Source organism: Ciconia boyciana, chromosome 1, assembly GCF_034638445.1.
Source record: "Ciconia boyciana chromosome 1, ASM3463844v1, whole genome shotgun sequence".
In the NCBI taxonomy this organism is placed as follows: Eukaryota; Metazoa; Chordata; class Aves; order Ciconiiformes; family Ciconiidae; genus Ciconia; species Ciconia boyciana.
This window is the reverse complement of record NC_132934.1, coordinates 216,199,913-216,223,893: the sequence shown is the minus strand read 5'-3', so window position 1 is coordinate 216,223,893 and position 23,981 is coordinate 216,199,913. Positions and strand designations below refer to the sequence as shown.

At 38.6% G+C, this 23,981-nt stretch overlaps 1 protein-coding gene across 2 annotated transcripts in view; it reads right to left on the bottom strand.

Annotated features, from left to right (window-relative positions):
- The window catches only part of RSF1 (remodeling and spacing factor 1), a 65,377-nt gene that overhangs the window by 9,320 nt on the left and 32,076 nt on the right, over positions 1-23,981 (bottom strand). For both annotated transcript variants that reach the window (XM_072850850.1, XM_072850851.1), the window contains 10 exons: positions 21,084-22,804; positions 18,353-18,550; positions 17,142-17,246; positions 15,423-15,502; positions 10,451-10,505; positions 9,021-9,130; positions 5,928-5,995; positions 4,565-4,772; positions 2,370-2,593; positions 341-532 (listed from right to left, as the gene is read on the bottom strand). In XM_072850850.1, the coding sequence (XP_072706951.1) occupies positions 341-532; positions 2,370-2,593; positions 4,565-4,772; positions 5,928-5,995; positions 9,021-9,130; positions 10,451-10,505; positions 15,423-15,502; positions 17,142-17,246; positions 18,353-18,550; positions 21,084-22,804 (2,961 nt within the window). The remainder of the gene's footprint in view (positions 1-340; positions 533-2,369; positions 2,594-4,564; positions 4,773-5,927; positions 5,996-9,020; positions 9,131-10,450; positions 10,506-15,422; positions 15,503-17,141; positions 17,247-18,352; positions 18,551-21,083; positions 22,805-23,981) is intronic.

The window sequence follows — 23,981 nt, the reverse complement described above, 5'->3', positions numbered from 1 at the left end:
GAATCTTTAAAGACTCGTGGGATGAAGCTTTGTGACCTCTTAACAGAAAAGCGGTGAAACTGTTAACATTAGTGCCAGTTTTGGAATCCCAGCACTCCGTGCCAGACACAGTAAATTCGGACCTGGAAGTCAGGATTAAGGACAATGACGACTTTGAGAAGTGACTGTAACAGTGCATCATGAAGTACCAGTGGACTGTTTCAGAAGGAAACAGTCTCTGAGAAACATCATGGAACTCTAGAAAGAAGATTCTCCAAAATCTCTGAACGATATACAGTTTTCTCTTCATGCTAGTGCTGACATATACCAGCTCTTGCAAACAGTGGACTGTTTATTTTACCTTCACTATCTGAAGTAGAGAGCCTGCGTTTATGAACTCTTCTTAACTCCTTCCCATATCGGACACTTTTCTGTGAGCCATCACTTTCTGAATCTTCCTTATAATTAACTTGTCTCTTCTGATTCCGTCTTGATCTTCTCCTCCTAGTTTCCAGGTAATCGTCATCGCTGTAATCTGTGTAATCACCACTCTCTGTACAGAAGAAAACAGTGACTTGTGTTATTCCATTAAAGCAAAACTGCACAATTTAGATCAGCTTTAGACCAGCGCCAATAAAATCATGCGCTCTTCCAGCACAGGAGTCTCAGCCATCATGCCTCATTACCCTGACCCGTTCCAGGCTCATGCATCAGTTCCCTCATTCATCGCCAGCGTGGAGTTGTTTGATTTTAAAATCTTCTCACAAACCTTTTTCCTGTTTCCTTCAAACTCCTCCAGAACAGGTTTCCTTCCAGTGTTTTTGTTCCCTCATCTCTACTGGTGCCAAAGATGCCTCCTCTACAATTCCTGACAGTTGAAACAACCTTACTGAATCGGAGTTGATGCACATTACCACTGACACTGGCAAGTCCTTTCTGTTTTTAAAATGTAAATAAATTGTACTCTACTCCAACACTTTTAAGAATAGGTAAATGAAAAACCACTGACCAAATGAAATTCCAGGTAAGATCTGAGTTACAGAATTTAAATGAACAACAAAAATCAGTCTCACTCGATAGTAAGTTTGCTTAAAACAGAAACTATATAGAAGAAACTTACCATCATTCACAGTTCTTCCTGCACCAGTCTACTGCAGCTAGTGTCTTTGAGAATTAAATTTATTTACATCAGCTGAAAATAGCCTTCAATCAACTTTAGCTGCTTTTTCACTGCCAGAACAATTATCCCAAGATACATTTCTATAAGTCACATACTATTCCTAAGTTAGTGATTGACACGAGTCACAGATCAAAGTGGCATCCTCTTTACTTCCTAAAATATTAGAGAAAGAATCAGAGCAAGTCAACAAGAACAACCACCTTCAGAAAGAAACTCCATCTCTGGAGACTGAAAACAAAGCCACTCGCAGGGTACCTTATTTCCTTAGCTCAAAATAGGGTTAAGGCAGGATTCTGAGGGACAATAAGAGAGGTAAAACAGAGAAACACAGAGATAGGACTATACTTTTTGATACATAAGGCAGGGACCTGGAATCATCTGATTTTATCACAGATGTGTGTCCACCAGGAAACAAACTGAGTACCTTAAATTCACAATAAAAATAAGTAAAAATAAGTGTTTATATATCTGGCACTTTCTAGGACTGGGTCTCAAATGAAGCAGAAACAAGGAGGACAGTCTTCAGAGAGAGACGCTAATCATGAAAAGCTGCGAGTATTGCATAGGTACTATTCTCACACTTCAAACTGTGCAAACAGAAAAGGAACTGGTTGAAGGACAAGTGGAATAAAGTGAATTACTACGTTTTCCTGTGATGCAAGAGTCTTCAGTTACTAAAGATCAAAAAGGATAATTGTAGAAGAGACAGATTCAAGGCATTATAGTTTGCTTTCAAGCCTACCAGAGAACACAGAATGCCATACAACTGAAAGAATTTTCTTCCATACAAAGTGAGGAAAAATGTTTCTTTCAGAAGCTTTTTCAAAGGTATTTGGAAGGTCTTCAAGTAGCTATAAAGAAATGTATTTTTGCCTCCATCCTTTCCCTTCCCTGCAATCATATTCCAAACAGGAAGATACCGAATAGCTGAAACTGTCCACCAAGGTGCCCTTTTGAATCGTAACATAAGCATTCATTTAAATATATATTTACTTAAAATGCCAAGAACCTAGTACTCAATACTAGTTTCCTGCAGAATATTCACAGCAGAACAAGCAATAAACTGCTTTACAGACAGGGAGCAAGGATGACATCTGAATTGACCAAAGCAACCAAACAAGTTAGTGTCAGTCAGGACAGGAAACTGAGACTTCCACTCTTCCTCTCTCCTGTACGGACTATTTAGTATATTTAAGACTCTCATACTCACCAGATTCTCTGCTTGAATTGTCTTCAGAATCTTCATCTTCGTCATCTTCAGAATATTTTTTCTTGACTGTTTTCCTTCGTAACCGCCTGCTTTGCCTCATGGGCCTGGAGAGGTGTCGTCTGGATATGCGGGCACAGAACTCTGAATCACTGTCTTCGTTTGATGGTGGGTCATCTTCACTTTCATCCAGATTTTCCTCTGATATAACAAACTCGTCCTGAGATCTGTTCAAAGGGAGACCACAGACAACAGAGATAGATATCGGAAACAAAGGATCAAAACAGTACTTCTGTTTTACAAGCAAGTGACAGACGCAAAATAAGTATTGTCTTACACCAAAAACATGCACAAATCTTATAGCGATACTGCGGAGCAAAGATCCAGAGAGAGCAAACCGCCATCACTGACATTAGGTTTCAGTTGTATAGTTGGGATATAGCTTTACAGTGCGTTACGCAGCGGGTGAATATAAACACTCTGTCAAACCGAGGCTGCAGGTGGGTGCGGTCTCTTCTCCCAACTAACAAGCAATAGGAGGAGAGGAAATGGCCTCGAGTTGCGTCAGGAGAGGTTTAGATTGGATATTAGGAAAAATTTCTTTACTGAAAAGGGTGGTCAAGCATTGGAACAGGGTGCCCAGAGAGGTGGTGGAGTCACCACCCCTGGAGGAGTTCAAAAAATGTGTAGATGTGGCACTTCAGGATGATTTAGTAGGCATGGAGGTGTTGGGTTGACAGTTGGACTAGATGATCCTAAAGGTCTTTTCCAACCTTAATGATTCTGATTCTACGATTCTATGATTTACACAGGACAGATTCTAGAGTGTTCATACAGTACACTGTGATGGGACACCTGCATAGCAGTAACTACGGATGAGCGTCCCCTGCAGAGGGGAAAAACCCACCCACCATGTTCTGGCAGAGATGACCTCCCCTTCATGAACCATGCGCTGTCCTATGCAATTTCTGAGAATTAGAATATCGTGTCTTAACACAAAATTGTTGCTCTCATGCAAAACACGCATCTCACGAACTTATCAGTGTGTAACACTCACGTAATTTCAAAAGTGAACAAATGCTTTTCTAAATACGGTTGAGCACTGAAGGCACACAGTCACTTGCATTTGGCCACCAGCCGAACATAAATCCCAGTATAACATCCAGAAGGCATTCAGCAGAGGATGGAGTTGAAAATGCATGAGCACACTTTAACAGATCAATGCACTATTAATTCTGTGAGATTTCCACAAGCTACACTCATTGACTGGAAATTTCCAGCACATTTAGCTCAACTATTCAGGGTGGCACTGAAATGTCCTCAGCATGGTCACAGGTGAAAAACAAAGCTCAAAATTTGCATCCATGTTGTACAGATTATCCATACACTTAGTAAATTGACTCCGTGACTGGTGTAAAGCTTTAAACGTTAATGGTAAAGACCCTAGACCTCTTGCTCCATTATGTTTCTTCCCTGAGGCATAAAGGACGTCTAAAATTATTACTAAATTTTTTAACGTGAAGAATTCCCCAGACTGAACGATGAGAAATTCCATGGAAAGAGAGTTTCGCTTAGCCAGAGCAATAATCATGTAGCGTTTAAAGCTTCACATGACACACATTTGTTTTCTACAATATAAACCACTTCTTTGGCTGTTTTCAAACTCTGTCTCCTAGAGAGCAGAAATCAAGAACTGATTTCAGAACCTGCATGTCAAGTTCTGTATGCCCAAAATGGGGAAATTTTACTCTTCCAGTTTCTAAATGACAATCGGGCCCAATAAAACTCCCACAAAATAGGACATATTTTCAAAAGGAAACAACCAGCCTCATTTTAGCTACGTCTCTGTTAATGATTTCTGCTAGACAGTCACATCAGTCAGAGAACTGAGCCCGTCTGGCTCCTTCACTAACATAACCGCGTATAGAACGCCACAGTGTGGCCTCAAACATACCAGTAAGATTTCCAGAACATGTTTTGCTTAAAATACAGATTGGATGATTTCAGCGCATGGATCCAGAGTGCAATTTTTCCAGCAGAATTACATTCCCCTAGGCCAGGAGGACTTTTGCTGGCACCATGCAGTGCTGTTCCAGCACTGGGCACATGCTCCTAATGATCATTTTCAGGGGCACTGCAGAGTCACAGAAGCCTGTAGCAGTCTGTGACTTGTGGTGGAAGTTAAATTGCAGACCTACCCATCACTGATCTTAAATTCATCCTCACTCTCTTCTTCATCCAGATTACTGTCACTGTCCAAGTCATTTAGTCGCCGTCGTTTCTTGCGTCGTGCTGCAGCAGCCCTTTGTGGTCGCTTGTTTTCTTTCCTTTCTTCCTCTAGGATTGTGGAAATGTCTTTTCCACGGTGCCCTGTGATATTAGACATGTCTTTGCCTCTGCCAATGCCTGAATTCAGTGATAGAAAGGGGAAAAAAGAGCAAGTTTATTTTTTGTTTCACTTTATACATATCTTTCTTCCATGCCTCTAGCTTCAGTTCATTTTCCATAAAGCAGAGTATTTTTTTGTCATGCAAGACTCTGTCTGGAGTCTTGTTCCTGACACACACAGCCCCAGCTGTGGTCACTTGGAAATACTGAATTCCATGTGGAAAACAGCAGCTGAGTGTCAGCATTCTGATACTCAGCCCCAACCCATGTTATTACCAACGCTAGTGCCTTTTGAGTAGGGCAGGTATCAGAAAACACATTTTCTTCATAAGGCCGAATATCCTTCTTGGGAGATGGAGTGTTTAAACTGCTGTTTGGCCAGGGAGTGGAGTTTCTGAAAAGCTGGTTTTACTGTTGAGACTTAGTTAAATTTATTATACGGGTCTTGTGTTACACACCTACAGACACCCGATTTTCAGATTGTCTCTATATATCCACCGAGCTTCTGAAAACTGGTGTCTTTATGGAGATGCCACTAGCCAAACAACGGAGGGATAACGTTGCAGGACGGTTTTCTCCAGGCAAGTTAAGGTGATGCAGAAGGACAAATCCATCTACATCTCTCAGATACTGTTGAAGATCTCTCTTTTTGTCTCCTATGTTGCCTTAACAGGCAACAAAGAACATAATTTCACTCTGGCAACAAAGAACATAATTTCATTTTATTCATGTTCAACTGAGAAGTGCTTATAGATCTGTATTAGTATTTTTAAGACAGCATTGTAGACCCAGTCTTTGGGGCATCCAACTGCAGACCAATTTATGAGCCCAATTTTTACAGGGGACAAATGTCAATAGCGCTAGCTGCCATACCAATCTCAAATTCAAAACTTAGCAAATTAATTTCTTGTCATGCTTATTCATTGCATTCATGTATCAAAACATGTACAAGCTGAATTTAACTATCAAGACCAAATACTTTTTGGCATCTTTTGGCAGCCTGGGATGGCCATTCCCAAGGGAAATTATTTAGATTCCAAAAATACAGCAGTAAAAACTGTAAACTACAACGTTTAAGGGAGAGGATTATATTTCTTGCCTCTCATATCAAAATAAATTTGGTCTCAATCTTATCACCATTGCAATGAAAAACAAATAACATCAGAAACATACCTCCTCCATCAGCCTCCTTGATATCATCTTCAATTGCCTCATCAATTGCCTCATCAAATTCATCAAACCTAAAAGTAACAGCTTTCATTTACCACTTTGAAGCGAACCCTAATGAAATTATATTATGAAAACATACCTCAAAATCTAAAACTGCTCTAAGAAAACACACTGCACAGACAACGGGCTGGATATATAATAAAATAACAAAGATAATGGGCCGGATTGATGATAAAATAGCCATTTTTTAAAAGCTGTGTTTCTTATTTCTACTTCCTAGCAGATTATTTATCATTGCCTGGGGGTCTTACTATTGATTTATGTGAACAGAAAACCACTTTCATTTTACATGACATACCACTGCATTTAACAATATATAATTTGAAAGTTCTTTAAGATGGTATCAGTGGCATTTTTCACACAAACTATTAGTCATTTTTTCCACACCTTTTATTAGATGACATATGCACTACCAATCTGCAAAACAGACTTTCTGAAAAGCACCTATTAAAGTAAAAGTAAAATTATTCATCCTGTCTAAATTTTCCTTGAAAACTTATTTCAGATAGCTTCTTTTTCCTCTTAAAGCTCACGGTAATTATACTTTATGGAGCTGCAACATCTTAAGCCGAACAGATAAAACGTACTGTACACAGTTCTTTGTAATTATATACAAATAAGCTATAAGGTAATGTTACATAACCAAATAGGACAAACAAAAGCAAAATATTTGAATACGTTTATCCTGCAGCAGCTTTCATCAAAGTGCAGAAATCTCTGCATGCCCAGTAACTCATCTAAAGGGAACAGCAAATGGAGGAAAAAGGATCCAGTCCTTTTACACAGATGACTTCTGTTTGTTTCTTCAGTTATGAATTCAAATCCCGTAAAAAAGGATTGTTACGTGTATCACCAAATAGATGCCTTGAGATACACAACATGCAAAAGTACAAATTTTATTACCTATATAGGAAAGATGATTTATTTAGATGCAAGTTTTTCTCCTCATTTTTTAAAAAATTATTTTTTGGGGTATTTTTTTAGATACTAACAATTGGGCAATGCTTTCATTAAAGGTTCAGTTTCTCAGTCACGAAAGAAAGATTACAGTTATATTTATCTTTGTCCTCCATAATAACATCCAGCAGAACAAAAAAAGAATAGATCTAATATTACTCTGTATTCCAATCATAAGCATAAACCACTTTCTTCTTTAAAAATAAGGTGATGGATTTCTGGTCTCTTTATATTCCCTAAGAACAACTACATGTCACGTTCAAGGCAGCTTTACACAGCAAGGAAGTAACTCTGAAATTATTCCATCAATAAGATTAGTTCCACATTACTCAAACACTATTTTCCCTCCACACTGCTAAACAAAAAAAAACCCAAACAAACCACAACCCTCTTTACAATGTGAGAAATCACTTAATGCTTTCAAATCACTGCTAACAAATAACCTGAGCTCGGACAAGGAGCTGTCAGCTCCTGTTTATTAGGTGTAATGGGACATAATTTCTTCTGCTGCTGCTTTATTCATAATGCAGATTTCTGCTAACCTCCTCACGAGAGGACTCAACAGATGACTCGGGTGATACAAAGGGATTACATATCTTTGGACAGCCAGAACGCTACACAAAACAGATTTGTCTGTAAGCGGAATAAGACGTTTAGCATTTATTTTCCCCCCACTGAAGGAAAGCGTACACAATTCTCACTGACGCTAGTAGGACTTCACTGCAAACGTATAAATTTGAAGTGACACACTGACATATGTAATATTTTCACCAGCTCACAGTTGTGTGTATGATGTAGTCTGTAAGAAAGACTGTGTCATTTTGTATTGGAAGATTGATTTTTTCCAGAGCAACATTATATGAAACATTATTTCCAATAAAAATTATTGTCTTTGCACAACATGCGTCCTACTGAAGTCATGCCAGATTCCCTACAGGCAAGATTTTTTTTCTCCTGGTCAGACGCTGCCTGACCTGTCATGAACATAATAGCAAATCTATATAATCTTGCCTGTGGCATAACGTTCCTTACAGAAATACTTAATTTCCCAAAGCAGCAATGGCATTTTTGCTACTGTGGCTTCTGCTGTTAATTTTAAAAGTTACCAAAAATCAACAGCTAAGCAAGGTCAGACTGAGTTTTCTGAACAGGCTGGAAAACTCAGCATATACAAACACCATGCCTCTCCTCAACAGCAAAACCAGACCAACCGTGAGTTTCATCATGGTTATTGTTGGAAGGTTTTGAAAGTTGTAATGTTCTAATTTTTGATGATAAAAGTCTACATAGAGCAAGTACAGGAAAGGTAATACTTGTTTTTTATATTTCTCATGCAGCTGGGACAAAAAACCACAAGCTCTCAGGCAACCACATTCTTCTCTAATCCCAAAAGGCAGCCTACTTGCCTGGTGGACTGAAGCGGATATGGAGCATCTCAAGGTATTATTTAGAAAATAGTTTATAAAACACCTTGGTAACACACTGAGAACAAAAGATAATATTAAGACCATGCTGAATTTTGGAAACTTTTGTGACCTCTTCTACTTTCAGAATGCACAGAGTCTAAATATCTTGGCATTTTAAATTTACCACTAGTATTTTTATCACAATTTCTCTAAAGAGTTACAGACCATTTTTAGAGGTACTGTCTCATAATTGCATTTTCAGTTTCATGCCCCTTTCATGTAAAGAGGCCGTATGGGGGGAAAAAAGAGAGGGGGAATTTAAGGCCTTTAGACACAAGCGTAAGTCTCCCTTTCAACAGGAAGGGGAGGTATGATTCACCTGCTTTAACTTACTCCAGAAACTGCAGTAACACCAAAACCTTCTCCAGTATTCCTGAACAAAGTACCGTATACATTTTATTTTTTTTTTTATGCATCATCCCTTCACTATACCACCTCATATGCTTTTACAACCATCAAGCATAACCAGTATTCAGAGGAAAGAACAAAGACACTTTAGTTGGGCCTCTCTTTTAAAAGTAACAGTGTGCATGAGAAGTGGCGGGCTGCTTGAGAAAGAAAACAACAGCTTGACTTTTCTTTGTTTTACAAGCTATTTAAACGAGCTGCTGACCTGTAGCTTATGCACTTTCGGGTTCTGGTAGACCTCCTTTCAAGCAGCTTTGATTTTGGCTTTTTGGAATCTTTCTTCTTTTCTTCCGGACCTTCAGGTATTTCTGGCTCCTGTTGACATAAGACAGAAGGGTCAAAGAGCTTTATCTCCTCCCTCCCTCCACACTCACTATGACTGAACTCATATGATACAGATACTCACATGATCTAGAAAGCTCACATGCCCAACACAGCATATTTTGGCTTCTAATATAATGACTTGTTCCAGCAGAGTTCACATGAACACTTGCACATATTGCCCTTACAGGCTACATAATTTCACAAATACAGAGTTTAAGGGTTCAGGCTATTCTATCATTATGTTTACACTACAACACTGAGATCATGCCTCAGGTGATGCTCCCAGGAGCAGTAAATGCAGCAGCTGAACAAATCGTTGCTAGCATCTCTACATACTGAGCACAGGGACACCTTTACATGGTGCAGTTTCAATAAAGTTCCACGCAGGTTAATTTTATGATATTGTTTCCAAGTTATTAATTAAAAAAAAAAAAATCTGCCCCCAGGCTGAATTTTTTAAATATTTGCTCCCAGCCATAGACTCTTTTGCAAGTTTGTAAAAGCTGTTATCATTTTTCTGTTACCCAGAGACAGGGGGAGAAAGCTGGCTGTATTACAGTCAGTTAGAGTGGGAAGTCTGTGTTTAAAACAAACAACAGTTTTATTTTAAACTCTCATGCAAGGAACAGATTATATAATTTCGGACAAAAGCATCTGGCTAAGACTTCAAGAGAATCCCTTTAAAATGTATCTAAGAAGTGAGAAGAGGCTGTTCTCCACATGAATAAAAACATTTTTCCTCTTCTGTCAAGGGAAACCATATAAAAGCATCTGTTAATAAAACACTAAATGTTTATAGTTGTTAACCACGTGTGAATTCAATATACATTTGTGGGAGGCAAATGTTATGCTTCTGATAGATACTACATATTCCCTCTGAATCATAAGCCAGAAACATTTGTTTCCATCAGTTCCAAAGGAAAGCTATGACAATTAGCTCAGACCTAGATAACTATACAGCAGACACCCGAGTTAAACAAACTGAATCCCTCCTTTATAAACTACAGAATGGTAAGGCACTCTACTCAAAACCCAACTGTAATGGGTAAGGAGATGATTCTGCGATCCTTCGCTGACAGAGGACTCTGTGTGGCACCAGTTGGCTCTAACGAACACGATAAAGCTCCCTTGGTTTCTCTGCTAAATTCAATCTCAGTCTAAAATGAAGGGTCTAGAATTATTTCTGACCTGCATATAGATTGATTTTTCTATCCAAGAAGCTACTAGCACTTCTAACACACCACTGAGAAACTTCTTCCCTGAGAAGTTTGGAAAATAAAACAATCATACAACGTAGACACAGTAACTTACCTGAGGTGGAATGATGTTCTCAATACTGATACCCACATACACCAATCGCTCTTTTCTTTAGGAGAGAAAAAATGAAAATAAGCTTACAGAAAGACTGCAGATATTGAAAATAATGCTGTAATTAGCACCATTTGAAGTTCTTACTATTGCTAGGCAGAAGCATCCCAAGAGGATGTTCCAACTGAAAACAGTTATTTTAGTTGGAATTATGTGCTAAATCTCATATCATTACATTTTCCTGCACGCACAACGTAAGAGATTTCCAAAGAGCTCTGACAAACAACAGTACTTAAAGACTGTGGGCACCACAGAAATGATTGAATTGGGGTGTAAAAAGCAATTAAAACACAACTGAAAAATAATAATGTTGTGATCAAGATTATGCAGTCAGATCCATAACTACCACCAACCTTGGAGGCGCTGAAAGATAAAATGGGAATTTAAAATCACACTGAACTGGAAAAATTATGTAAAGACAGGATGCAATCCAAAATGGACAAGTGCCAGATTTTAGACCTGGGCAGGAATAATCAAGTCTAGAAACACCAGGGAACAAATAACTGCCTACGTAGCAATTCTTTGCCGAAGGAGAACAGCCTGAACAAAGATCAACAGAGTCAAGCTGCTGAGGAAACAACTATGATGACAGATAGACGTGTGAACAGGAGAACAGCCTGCAGGGCAACTGAAGGAAGCCTGCCACAGCAGTCAGCCCTGTTCACACCTAGCTGGAGTACTTGGTGCCATCTGGGCACCATACTTTGAGAAAGATGTGATCCAGCTGAGGAGTTCAGAGCTAGCCAGTAGGAGTTACTGGAAGGCAGCAGACATGCCCTGTTGAGAAAGGCTGAAAGAAATAGGATAGGCTGGTCTAGAGAACACTAGACTGAAGATGGGAGAGAGAATAGTACTCAAATACAGGAAAGAATCTTATAAGGAGAGGTAGGCTGTCCTCCTTGTCCACAGTACGTTACAGGATTAAATCAAAGTAAGTAAAATTCAGTTTAGACTTAGCTTGCCTCAACACTAGCATCCTGTATCATCTGAATTGCCCTGGGCACAACTCTGGCTCCTGGCCTCTACTTGCAGCTCCTGAAGGGCACAAGTCTCCCATAGGTCTTGTCGTATCTGTCAGTCCCAACTAGAGATGTCTCGGATATCCTGGCACCTTGCAAACAGCACAGGGTGCTGATCTTCAGGGTACAGAAATGAGCTTTCAAAAAAGCAGTCTGTCAGGAAGAATAGCTAGGTGCTGCAACAGACCGAGGTGGGTAACCAAACTGCCATCACCACAGGATCCCTACTAGCCTTTTTCTAGGAAAACAAGGGATAATTTAAACAAATGAAGGTATCAGAGAAAGTTGGTGGCATTTACTGGGCTCTGCAAGGACTCTAAAAGCAAGCCACATCTCTACAGATTTTAAAATTATTTTGAATAACCGTATTTTAGACCATACATGCCAAAGAACAATCCTGCGTGGGGACAAGGTACGAACTAGGCATTTGCCAGCAGACCTCCAACTTTCATGATCCAGTGAAGCATCGCTACAGTTGAAATGAAATCATGCAAGAACCAATGCTAACCTCTTCTGGGTTTCCCAGCTAAAGAGTCTCAATCAACCAGAATCAGACTTCTGAAGTTACAGTGAGCAGCTGTATGAACATGTATCACATTACACTTGAGTTGCAACAGGATGCATCATGTACACAAGTTATGTACACGAGCAAAGTCACCTGTACACAAACACCTGAGATGCATATTAAATATGTTTACTTCATATGTGCATTATTTTTTGCAGAGGCACCTACATCTAAAAATTTAATTTCCAATACTTTCATTAATTTATACAGAATCTAAGTAAATTTCAAAAGTCTTCTGACTAGCCTTCTGCACTATACATTTTTATCCAAATAACCTCCTGGAGAACTCTTTAATGAAAGAATCTAGCATAGTATTTTTTCTTAAATAACATGAACAAGCACGGTTCCTGAAAGAGTAAACATTTATTTTAGGTTGTTTTACAGCCTAAAAGACCATGAACTTTGACAACTCTGTATCATTATATCTAAATAGAAATTTCTGGCTGCGTATAAAAGTAATTGGTTTTGTCTCCTAATTTCAGTTCTCCAAACCAATAGATCAAAAGAAATCTTCAACCATCTGAGCACCATGAGATTGGTTGGATGAGGAAGAATTTTGTCATACACTGTGTAAAATCACTATGCTCTTGAAAATGAATTAAAATAGCATTTAAGGCAAGGAATACAACTCCCAAAATGAGAAAGGAACTAGGAATGTAAACATTTTAGTATTCAGCAAGTGTCTTCAATAGTTTCCTCCACTTCTCATTTCTTGTGATGCAAAACATCAAGAGACAGGAGAGATGAGAAAAATTCAGCTGTTTTTAAACATGATCGGTGAAGCTTTCGAGATCTGCTTTTCTTCTCCCTGGCTTGAGTACACGTGGCTTAAGAAATTAACAAATGAAACAAGCCAATCTTGCTGAGGTAAAGGTCTTAAAAAGAAATGTGAAATTAATTATCTAACACATTCCTTATTAGTATGTAGTACGCAGAAGCTCAACACTTTAACCAATGGTTTAAACATTTGAACCAACAGGTCTCCAATGGTAGGTGCAGATAAGCACTGACTAGTTATAAACTCTTCCTAGACGAATCCAGAAAACATTTTCTCTCACGTGAGCAGCTGCAGAAGTTGCTAAAGGGAAGTCATGAAAGTGTGCATGAAAGGAAGTACTCCACCTGATTTGTCCTGGGAGAAGTAGAGAAGTTGTCCCCAGAGGGATTTTCTATCACGAATGTCTGAGAGTCTCTAACATGAACTAAAAGGGGCATCCATAAAAGCTTTAATGTCTGCTCCCTCTAGCTGGTGGTAGGACATGATTACAGAGGTTAGCACATACGTGAGAAACCTGAAATTCAGCCAGGTTGTTGCAGCAGCATCTTCAATTCATGAACAGGAAAAAAAAAATAATAAAGGTATGACTTTGATCTATGTATTTGTAAGTCAATGTGAAACCTAAAGTTCTCATTAAAAAAGATCTGTGACATAATGCTTTGGGGATGCGTGAGAATATAGCTGAGCAGCGGAATCAATTTCAGTCAGATTCCTGAAAGCTAGAGAATAATTGAAAGAGCACGACAGTATCACTACTTCAAAAAGCACAATAATAACACTGGTTCAAAGAATCTATTAAGTGTGTGTGCCCACGATGAGACAGTTGGTTTTCTTCTCTTGGCCAGAAAGACAGACAACATGTACTGTGATTTTACAGAAACATTACATGAAAATATTTCTGTGCCCCAAACAACCGACATGCTTTAACTTTTACACCGAGCTGTAATAAGGATTATAATTTCTTCTAGCACTGTAATTCTTCAGCCTTTTTACCTTACAATTTGCTAAAATATACCACCATTAAGTTGAAAGACTTCAATATTCAACTATCGTACCATGAAATCTTTTATAACCCAAGCTCATTCCTCTCTTTAAGAGACTGTAAAAAAAATTTAAAAATAATAATTAAAAAAAATCAGTCTTATGATACACAATAGAAAACATTAGGTTCATTTGGTACGAGGATCAGATTGCAGAACGGTTGTTAAACGTCTGTTTCAGACACTGAAAACGTGCTAGAATATTAATTGTATGTTCTCCTGTAACTGTTAAAAGATTGTACTTTTATGCAACACTAGTGATTTCAAGAAAGCAAGACAGACTGGAAAAAGCTTCCATTCCATGTAATGTTTGCCAGCAGAATATTTACCAAAGTAGGTCCAAAAATACTGTTCACTAGTAATGAGTCTTCCCACCATAAAGCAGAGCAGCAGACACAGTTCCTTTGTGTCTCATACTCCTGCACAGATGGAGGCTGTATGTAAGCTGAGCTCACTCATAAAAATAGCTAATAGTTTCGTTCCCAAAGCTACAGATTCACTAGAATTGGCAAGCCAAGGATAATTTTACCACAGTGTGATCTAGATCCACCCTGAGCAGAAGTAGGGATGTTAGGAACAGTTGGTACCTGATCTGTCACTATCACTGTTGCTCCTGCAACAGCAATAACAAACAGGAGATTTAAAGGAAGCTGAAAACGGATACGGATTGTGCTCCGCTCTTCCCAGCACCAAATCACTACATCCCATGTGATATTACAGTACCTGCTACAAATATAAGCCTGCTCAATTATTTTATTTAAAAGGGCATCACCTTCTGGTGAAATTTGCCCTTTAAGATACAATTGATGAAAAGTTTTGTTTAATAACGCATACAGATGCTGTTAAATTTTGCAAAGTACTCAATATATGTCCTAAAAGGTATAAATTATGCAGACTGTGTTTCGTGTCCCTCATTTTCAGGTCTGAAAACTGCAGACAGGATGTTCCAAATATTAAGGATGTTGTTCATAAATTAGCCTTCAGTAATGGCAGGGGTGGATACAAAATTTCATTCAAAGTTGTAATTCAGCTGACGCACTGCACTACAGCAATTGTATAGTCTTGTAAATTTGGCAAAGTTTAACAGCATCCAAGGCAAGAAGACTCAAATACCACGCTAATCTGGACGACCTTTGCAACAAAGTCAGGACTTAACCTTGCTTGCAGCAGGAACTCTACACACGGCTGACAGTATTACTAACGCATACAGCTGAACCAGCGCCGAAAACCATTTATCTACTGGTATAGGAAAGCCAAATTTGTGTTCAGACACCTTAACCAAAGTTTAATACAAATGCATTTGCTTATCTTTTCCAATTACTGGACTTTTTCTCCCTTCTTGCAAGCTCTGCCAGCACTGCGCCACCAATAATCAGTGGGAAGTCAAAACTGGTCTTACCAATTCCCAGTCTCATCGCTACTTTCCTCCCCAGCCCCGTTATGTTAGTGCTTGTTCAGTTATTACTACCCCTCTGCACAGCAGCTTGCTGTGAACGCAACCAAACAGTAGTACCTGCGTTCTGCACGCTCCTTCTTTTTTAAGACGACATCCAGATCTTGTAATTGTTCTTCCAGTTTCTCACAGAGTAATTTCTGAAGGAATGAAACACAGTATTAGTTTATTTCATAACCAACTATTTTCATGTTGAACTCATGTTCAGACACTTCATTCGCTATTTCTGTATTTGTCTGGAAGAAGGGCAAGTGCCTTGCTACGCTGGAGGCTCCTCTTCGATGAACAAGGCTTTACAACAAAGACTGTCTTCCTAAAACACGCGTGCTTCACCATGAACTGCTATAGAGATGCATCCTCCCAGTAACTGGCTTTACTGTAGGAAGCTATGTGTCTAAAGCAAGTATTAAAGATGTTTAGAATAAATGTACTTCTAAATTAGTACCACATTTTTGTTGGTATTTACAGCTTTGCCTCAGAGAAACCTGAGGATTTCATAGACGTACGTAATATACATACAGAAAGCTGAGTGTGTACACACACAGTGATACCTCTTTGTGCCTTATCTTAATCATTGGAGAACACATGAGTCTGTGGACACCGCAGTAAAAAAATAGAGGTACACTTTAGGATCGTTTTCTTACCAAATGTTCCATAAATTAGAGCACCACTTAATACTCAAGGACGTAAAAATGACCTTTTATGGACAAATTGTGCCTTATTCCATGTTAATGCCTGCATCGTACTGTTTCCAAGGATGATCTTCAGGCATTTACATATCTGTCATTTTTCATATTAAAAATTACTAAACAGCAGCAGAGCAACGAGATGTTCTAACTACAAGCTGCAATCCCAAATTGTGTAAAGAAAACATATTGAAGATCATCACTACTTAAAACTATTCCTCAGAAGACAAGTAAAAATCAATGCTCAGTACAGCCGTACCACGTCATGTCCGGTGTGGCTAGCTTTTTGCAGGGCAACAGCCCTTTTGGCAAAGAATTTTTCTAAAAGCAAGGAAGGGGTTTGGGATCAGGCAGATTATTCTGAAAACGTGCATAAATGGTTCCCCATGAATTTAACAAGAACAGCATCACACACTCCCTGGTTTATCCTACCAAGCACCATCCCTGCAAATCTTGCTATTTTATATGTACATTAAATGAAACTGGACATGTGCACTATGTTTTTTTTTTTTCCTGGCAGAAGCAGCTTCTAACCTTCAAAAAAGTGTTCATACTTGTCTATGACTTGACAAGGACAACGCTGGCTATCCCAGCAGAGGCAAACTATACCATGAGAGTCGTTCGAAATAGCAGGTTTCTCTAACCACCTTCTGAGCAAATGTCTCTGAAGAAGGAACAACACTTCAGAAACAGCTGCTTGCTTTGGCCACTGATCCATCCCTGGCTGCCTACTGCTTCCCCCTCCAGGATGATAACATGATGTGTCTTTGGGGAAAAATGAAAACATTATATTTTCAACACTACGTTAGTCTTGAGGTAATTTAACCAAAGATGGGAGAAGACCAGTGTGGTTGGAGATTCCCATGTACATGTCAGTCATTCATCACTAGCAGAAAAAAGAAAAGGAAAGGAAAAGCACCTCACAAAACTCAGTTTTACTAATGGGCGAGAGGGAAGATCAGCATCCCTACAATCCATCACAGTTTATTTTTTAACAGAAAAACGATAAAAGAACTTGTTAAACCCTCAACAAATCTCCGCAACTGCAAGCAAAGCTGAAAAGGAGAACAGTGACGTCAAATAGGAACCATACATGCTGGCAAGGTGGGCAGAACCACTCTCCGTCAGGGATTATCATCAAAGGAGGGCGAAGGCAGGCTGTGTGGTATCCACTGTCACACGAGTCACACAACAAAATCTGTAGAAACAAAACAAATCATGAGTATCTTTTGGCATTTGCAATGTGTAACGAGCTCCAGAACTATTTCACCAGCCAACACAGAAGCGCTCTATAAATACTTTGGACTGTGCCAAAACCAAAAAAAATCCTGTATCACTAGATGTTTCCGGGGCCAGGGGTGGTTTCTATGGGGAATTTTATGTATCAGAGTCTTCTATTTTCACACCAGATTTCCTATGTGTTCTCAGGCACTTAGTACTGCATAGACTGTGTGCCCATATCGTGGAATCTGGTAATGCTTTCCAGATCCCGGACTAAGTGGAAAACTGCATCTGGACAAGATGTGGTGTGAGCTGTTTTCCCTGTACACTCATGTCCACGTGAAGTGGCCATTTCCTCAATCAGGATGATTTTATGTCCAGGACAGTAAAGACAAAGCCTTGCAGACTCTGAGAGGTACACAGAACAAGGCAACTTAAATTAGAGTTCATACTTAGCTGGGTAAAGCTTGAGATATCCCTTTCCATTAATACTAAATTTCAAATGTCTCAACTATGCTAGGATATCTGTCACACGGCTGAGAGTATGCTTATTTTGTGGATTCATAGCAGGACTGCACGTTATGATTTCCCGGCTCAACAGAAGAAGTCATGATGATATCTACTGCTGATGAACCAGAACCATAAACATTAGAAACAGTGAAAGCTCGCTGTGCTCTTTCTGTACAGGATCTTGCTGTACCCAGTCCTCAGGGTGACGTGCAGCTGTATCCAACAGGGAAGACTGTGGAACTGTGACCATGTCACAAGACACTGGAGTGCATACATTGCACTGCTGTTTGTTTGGGTTTTTTTAACGTTGTCTCTTCTGTATTCATTGAGATTGCAGGCACAACCTCAAAGCCTCACCCAGATTAATTCTCAATGGGCTGAATTGTGTTATACCTCATAAAAGACATTTCAGAGGTGGTAAACAGAAGCAATAACTTCCTTCCCTCCTTATTAAAGGTAAACTCATCTACTGCTACATACAGCCAACTCAAAGGATGATGTGCCTTCGGATACCACCGAAGCCAATCCACCAAATCTGACAACAGCCAACAGAAGCTTTCCCCAAAAGCCTACCAGCTCAGGGTGATTGGGAAGGCCACACTTCTTGCATGGCTCATCGTCATCAGCAGGTGCAGCTTCTTCTTCCTCCTCTTCTTCCTCTTCCTCCTCCTCCTCAGAGTTTTTTTCACTCTCCGAGTCCTCACTTTCTTCATTACTTGAGTATTTCCACCTGCCACGTGTTCGCGTACCCGTCCACCGAACTTTGCTTCTCTATGAGACACACCATTTCAAAGAGAAAACACAAAGGAAGCTTACAGAGTTTCTTCCTAGATCTTAAAAAAATATTTGTCTCTACAGTGAAGTGATTGATTTCAATCAGAACAGTTGCAGTAAATTTACAACAGAGCATTTCAGTGAATAGATTGTCTTTCAAAGAGCCTTAAAATGCAACAGGATAATAAAGGGAGAAAAATTCCTATCTACCTGCAGAAAGAAATTTTCAAATAAGATTTAATAGTAGGAAGACAAATTTGTCACTCAGCCCCTTTTTTTCTATTTGGACAAGGTAAACTTGCTTGTGAACACAGTAAATTCTACTTTTAAAATTTCTGACTTTCTGATGATAGCTTTTCTCAATCTAAAGAGAATCTTTTCTCCCCCCCCCCCCCAGTTTATGTCTTTTATTTCACTTTAGGAAAAATGTTTGCACTCTAACAAGTATATTAACTTAAGTGTTTCTGGTGCTTTCCTCCAGGATGGGCATACTTTTCTGAAACAAAATCACTGCACCTTTTACGGCATAACTCATACCAAAGTCTTCTTTCACATTTATATTTTTCCATTATTTTTCTTAAGTGAAAACTGATTCAGTTGATGCTTCTTTTTTGCTAACCAAAGGGGCATCTACCCCTTTGTACAATATCTACCTTTGTAAAGAAACCACATGTTTTACCATGCATTTACTTGGACTTCCCACCTTTTTATGTTAAACAGTGGAAAATGACCTCTCTTATTCTCTAGATGTGTTAAGCTTTAGTAGTTATTTGTTTAAAATATATTTTGGATGAAAAACAGAATTCAATTAAAATTCAGAGTATCATTTTGTATTAGTTAAGACTACTTTCTGCAACTGGGATATTTTATATTGAAAGCAACACACCAAACAGAAAACCCTTTTCTTCCCATTATCTGATTTGTTTCTCATAGACGTCATTCTCTCACAACTGTTTTCCCCCACCAGATATTGAAAAAGGAAAATAACTTTTCTAGCTTTTCCAACTCAAAACATTTTTCAATTTTGACTGAACTACTCATTGACCTGAACAAGCTGAATAAACTAAAATATACAAAATATTCTATTTATCCTGCAGGACGGACTTGTCCCAAAGCAGTATTTGTCATATTGGTAAAATTTTGTTTCAGGTTCTTAACATTACTTTTCAGCTCTTTACTGATTTTACTGGTCACTAAACTTTAGTAGCAAGTGTACTTTAAATCCATGACAGTGTTAGTTTAAGCTTAGGCTTCATCATATGTCATCATCATTTCAATCCTATTTTAAAAAGGCCCTTCTTTAAAACAAATATAAAATATCCTATTAAAGATTTGGGTATTTTTCATCTTGATAAAGTGACAGAAGCTTACTAGTTTCAAACTTCTTCCTCTACCATATTTATTTTAAAATCTCTCTAGAAAAGTAAATACTTTTAGATATCTGTATCTTTCAAAAAAAGAGATCAAATTAAAACTCCTATAGCAGCAGCACCTCAAAATTAAATCTACTTGTAGGACTGACAATCACTATGATTTTAATTTTTTTAAAATGAAAACTTTAAAATTCATTTTCAAAGTGAAAATTGGTTTTGTTTCTTTATGTATATGACAGGATTTTTCAGTATAAATATTATCATTCATTGTAAAATCAATTCTTCATTTTATGAAGGTTATTCAATATAGCAGTATGTGAAAGAAAAATTCTTAAATAAGTGAATGTCTTGGTAGAACTACAAAAATCAGTATGGAAATGTGTAGCAGTGGAAAAATTAATGGGATTTCAAGTTGATATAAAAAGAGTACACTTAAAAATACAAACTCTTTGTTCCTTGTTTCTCTTTTCTACTCCATGTCCAGAAAAAAAAAGGGAAGATAAATTAATAAAAGGTGTTTAATAAAAAGGTACATCGACTTAGAAGCACACTATACATAGGTATGTTTAACTTTTTGTGTTATATTTACCTGAGATACTTTTAAGATCTGTGCTGCATATGCAAAAGTTTATCATGAAAAAAAGATATCTCCACCCAAAGTAAAATGTATATCCCATGTATGAGAAAAGCTAAATTATATCATGAACTCACCACAACAATAACTTTAGCTTCACCTAGAAACAGAAGTCATAATATTGTTATTCTTCACCATTTGTTGGTTCCTTTTTGGCTTACGATCATCCTGACCAACCAGACACCAAGTATCCATCTAGTAAATCCACAGGAGCTAGAAGTCTCCATTCAGCCACTCAGCCAGACTGACTCAGGTCTGATCATTTCATTTCTTAGAAGAATTCACTCTGGTTGACTTGGTCTACTTAGTTTAGGTTAAATGACAGATTTTATAAACTGGTAAGTCAACACTCTCTTAGGGGGTGTTTTTAGATTTGTCGAGTCCACTAACTGGGTTGCAAAGCCAGTTCCTTGCAAAAGCTGACCAAAGGAACAAAATCCTCAATATTCCTATGCAAGCGTATATTCTCCTTATAGATAAGACTGTGGGTATTCTTTATTCCCGGGTAATAAAACTGTATTACCTTGTTAACCTTAGAATTTGACTCCTTCTCTTGTTTTTTTGCATCTTCTTTTCGTTCCGGTTTTTGTGCTGCTGCAGGTTTCTCCTCTTCCTCTTCAGGTCGTTTTTTGTCAGGTTTCTGATCCCGAGTCTCCACAACTTTTGGAGTAGGCTTGGATATTCTTGGAGATCGTCTTAATGTGCGGCCAATGCTGACCTCTTCTGGCGGTGTTTCTGTCTTTCTCTTCCGACTGGAGATCCTGATTGTTAATTTAATTCCTTCTTTCTGTCTTTCAGAAGTTATTTCTTTATTATCTGTTGCACAGCTTTCTTCTTCAGAAACCAGCTTATATTTGAATTTGCTTTTAGGTAGTGGAGATTCCTTTTTACTTTCTGGGGAGTCCTCTAGATTAGAAGCTTGGGCATCATCTAACCTATCTGGCTCTGTCTTGGCAGCTTCCACCTCTTCCTCTTGTTTTTCAGGACTGGATTTTTCTTCTCCTTTGCTCTCCTCAGGTAGAACCATTTTACTATCAGAGCCCTCCTTTTCCAAAACAGGCTTCTCTAAAGTCACGGGAGAAGTAGATGCAGGGGGTATCTCAGCAGCTTTTGGAGAGTCAGGTTTCTCCTCAGACTCGCCTTTACTTTTCAAAGTCTCTTCATCGGACAGTGCAAGCTTGGGCAGTTCTGTAGGAGCAGACGCATTTGTGGACTTCTCCAGCTTCTCTAAACATTCTTTGGGCGGCGGCAGCCTGTCCTTTTTGATTTTCATGGCTAGTTTCTCTTCAGTTGTTTTGGCACAGTCTTCAGAGTTTGAAGACTCTTCCACTACCATTTCAGTAGTTGTGCTGTCGAGGGACTCTTTTTCCACAGGACTAGATTCCTCCTTTAAAGGCACTTTCTGATTAGAAACCTCAGAGACCACAGCCCCTATCTCTTTCACCACAGTTACTGCATTTTTCTCAACCTCACACGCTTTTATAATTTTACTAACAGAGTCTGATACCTTTTCCCCACTTTTTCCGTGTCTCTCTTTTAAGGAGCTGCTGTCTTCCTTTGCGCTAGCAGAGTGTTCTGACTTATTATTTTGTATGACGCTTGGGGTTATTTTTTCACAGCTAACCTCTCCATTTACTAGCACTTTCCCATCAGGACATAAAGCAGTAATTGTAGGGACTCTCTTAAAAGCTTCTTCTTCTGGTTTCCCTTCTTCCTTCAAGACATCCTTTGTTGGAGTAACACATTTACATAGGGGCCCCTTTATCGGACTGTCATAGTCATCCGTCAGCTTGATCTCTCGCTTTTTAAGCGGTATTTTTGCCTGCTGGTCATTTTTAAGTTTCTCACTTTCTTCCACAGATTTCTCCACAATTTCTTGGGGAGTTTTGACATTAACACAAAATTCTAACCTCTCCGGCTCATGAACTGCCATTTTGTCCGTACAACTTTTTACTTCTTTTAACTCTTTTGGTTCTATTTTGTTTTCCTTCACCTCTACTTTAACAGGCTTAACATTTTCTTTAAAGGAGTCACTTTCTTCTTTGACAGTTTGCTTTTCGTCATTATATTCTGAAGGTTTCTCTAATTTTACTATTACTGGCAATTTTACAATTTCTTTTTCTTCCACTTTCTCCATTTTCAGCATATTTTCATCTTCTTTGACCACTGGAAGAGGAAGGCTTTCCAATTCCATTGACTGTTCCTCCACCTCCTCTTTTTCTTCTTTGATTTTTAATTGATTTTCTGTTGACAGAGAAAAACAACCATGAAACAACCAGGGGACGTACAGGATTACAAATAGCATCCATCAAAACAAAGGCATATCTGAAAAACCCAACAACCCAAAGTCCCCTGCCAATGAATCTTCCCTCATGGAACTATTAGGAATCTGGCTTGTCTAACACTGTCATTAAACGAGTGGGTTGCCCATTTTTAGCTACAGAATCACAGTTCAGTTTAATTATATACCATGATAAGGCTAAATTTCAGAAGCTACTAGCAGAATTCTAGACTTATCCTTCTTTATACAGACATCTCAGCCCCCTCTTCAATAGTACCACAGTACTTTCAGAGAATACATAAAACCTACATAGTAAGCACACAAAGCATCAACTTGAAGTCTCACTTGAGTTTCTGAATTATTTCACAAACCAGAACATGGTGTAAGATTCCATGGTCTTCAAGTGAAATTCCACAGATAAATCAGTCCCCCGTTTGTACACATTTTTATTTCAAGAAATACTTAACTGTTGTATTTCAACAGTTCAGAGAAAAGAGAAGGCATTCAACATTACAGCTTATGGCTACATTCACCTAGATTCTCTGGACAATGACTACGTCTCCTATATACTATCAAAACACAAGTAACAGACAATATTCTACATTCACTTCATCTGCTATTTCCAAAACAAGCACACTGAGTAGTAGCATATGCCAGAAAAACCTGCAGAGCTTAAAGAATTAGGTTATGCCTACTTTGCTACGTCATTTCTAGATCGTCAGGGCTTAAGGTACAGATCCAGCATTCAGAAGAAACCATACATCTATTTTGTTACTATGTACTTAAGCCTAGTATTTATCATTACTGCAGCCTCTTAATACCTTAGGGGTTTTTTATTTTACCATACTTTCTGAGTCAGCCAGGGATAGAACTAATTAGAAAAAAGCAAAAATAGCACTATGTATACCATAACAGCATCTTCTACCATCTGGAAGATGTTATTGCAAGTGTGCCCTAACTCCAAACAAAAGGATGATTTTTTTCTTCTGCCTCACCCCTCTCCCTCCACGCTAATTCTTTTCCAAGATGAGAGCTTCCCAAAGAGGTTAGAAATACACAGGAGAAAGTGCATGACAGCTAACTTACTTACATTAAAGAAAATAAGCATTTTAGAAAAGAGCAGTGAGGAAGAATTCATAG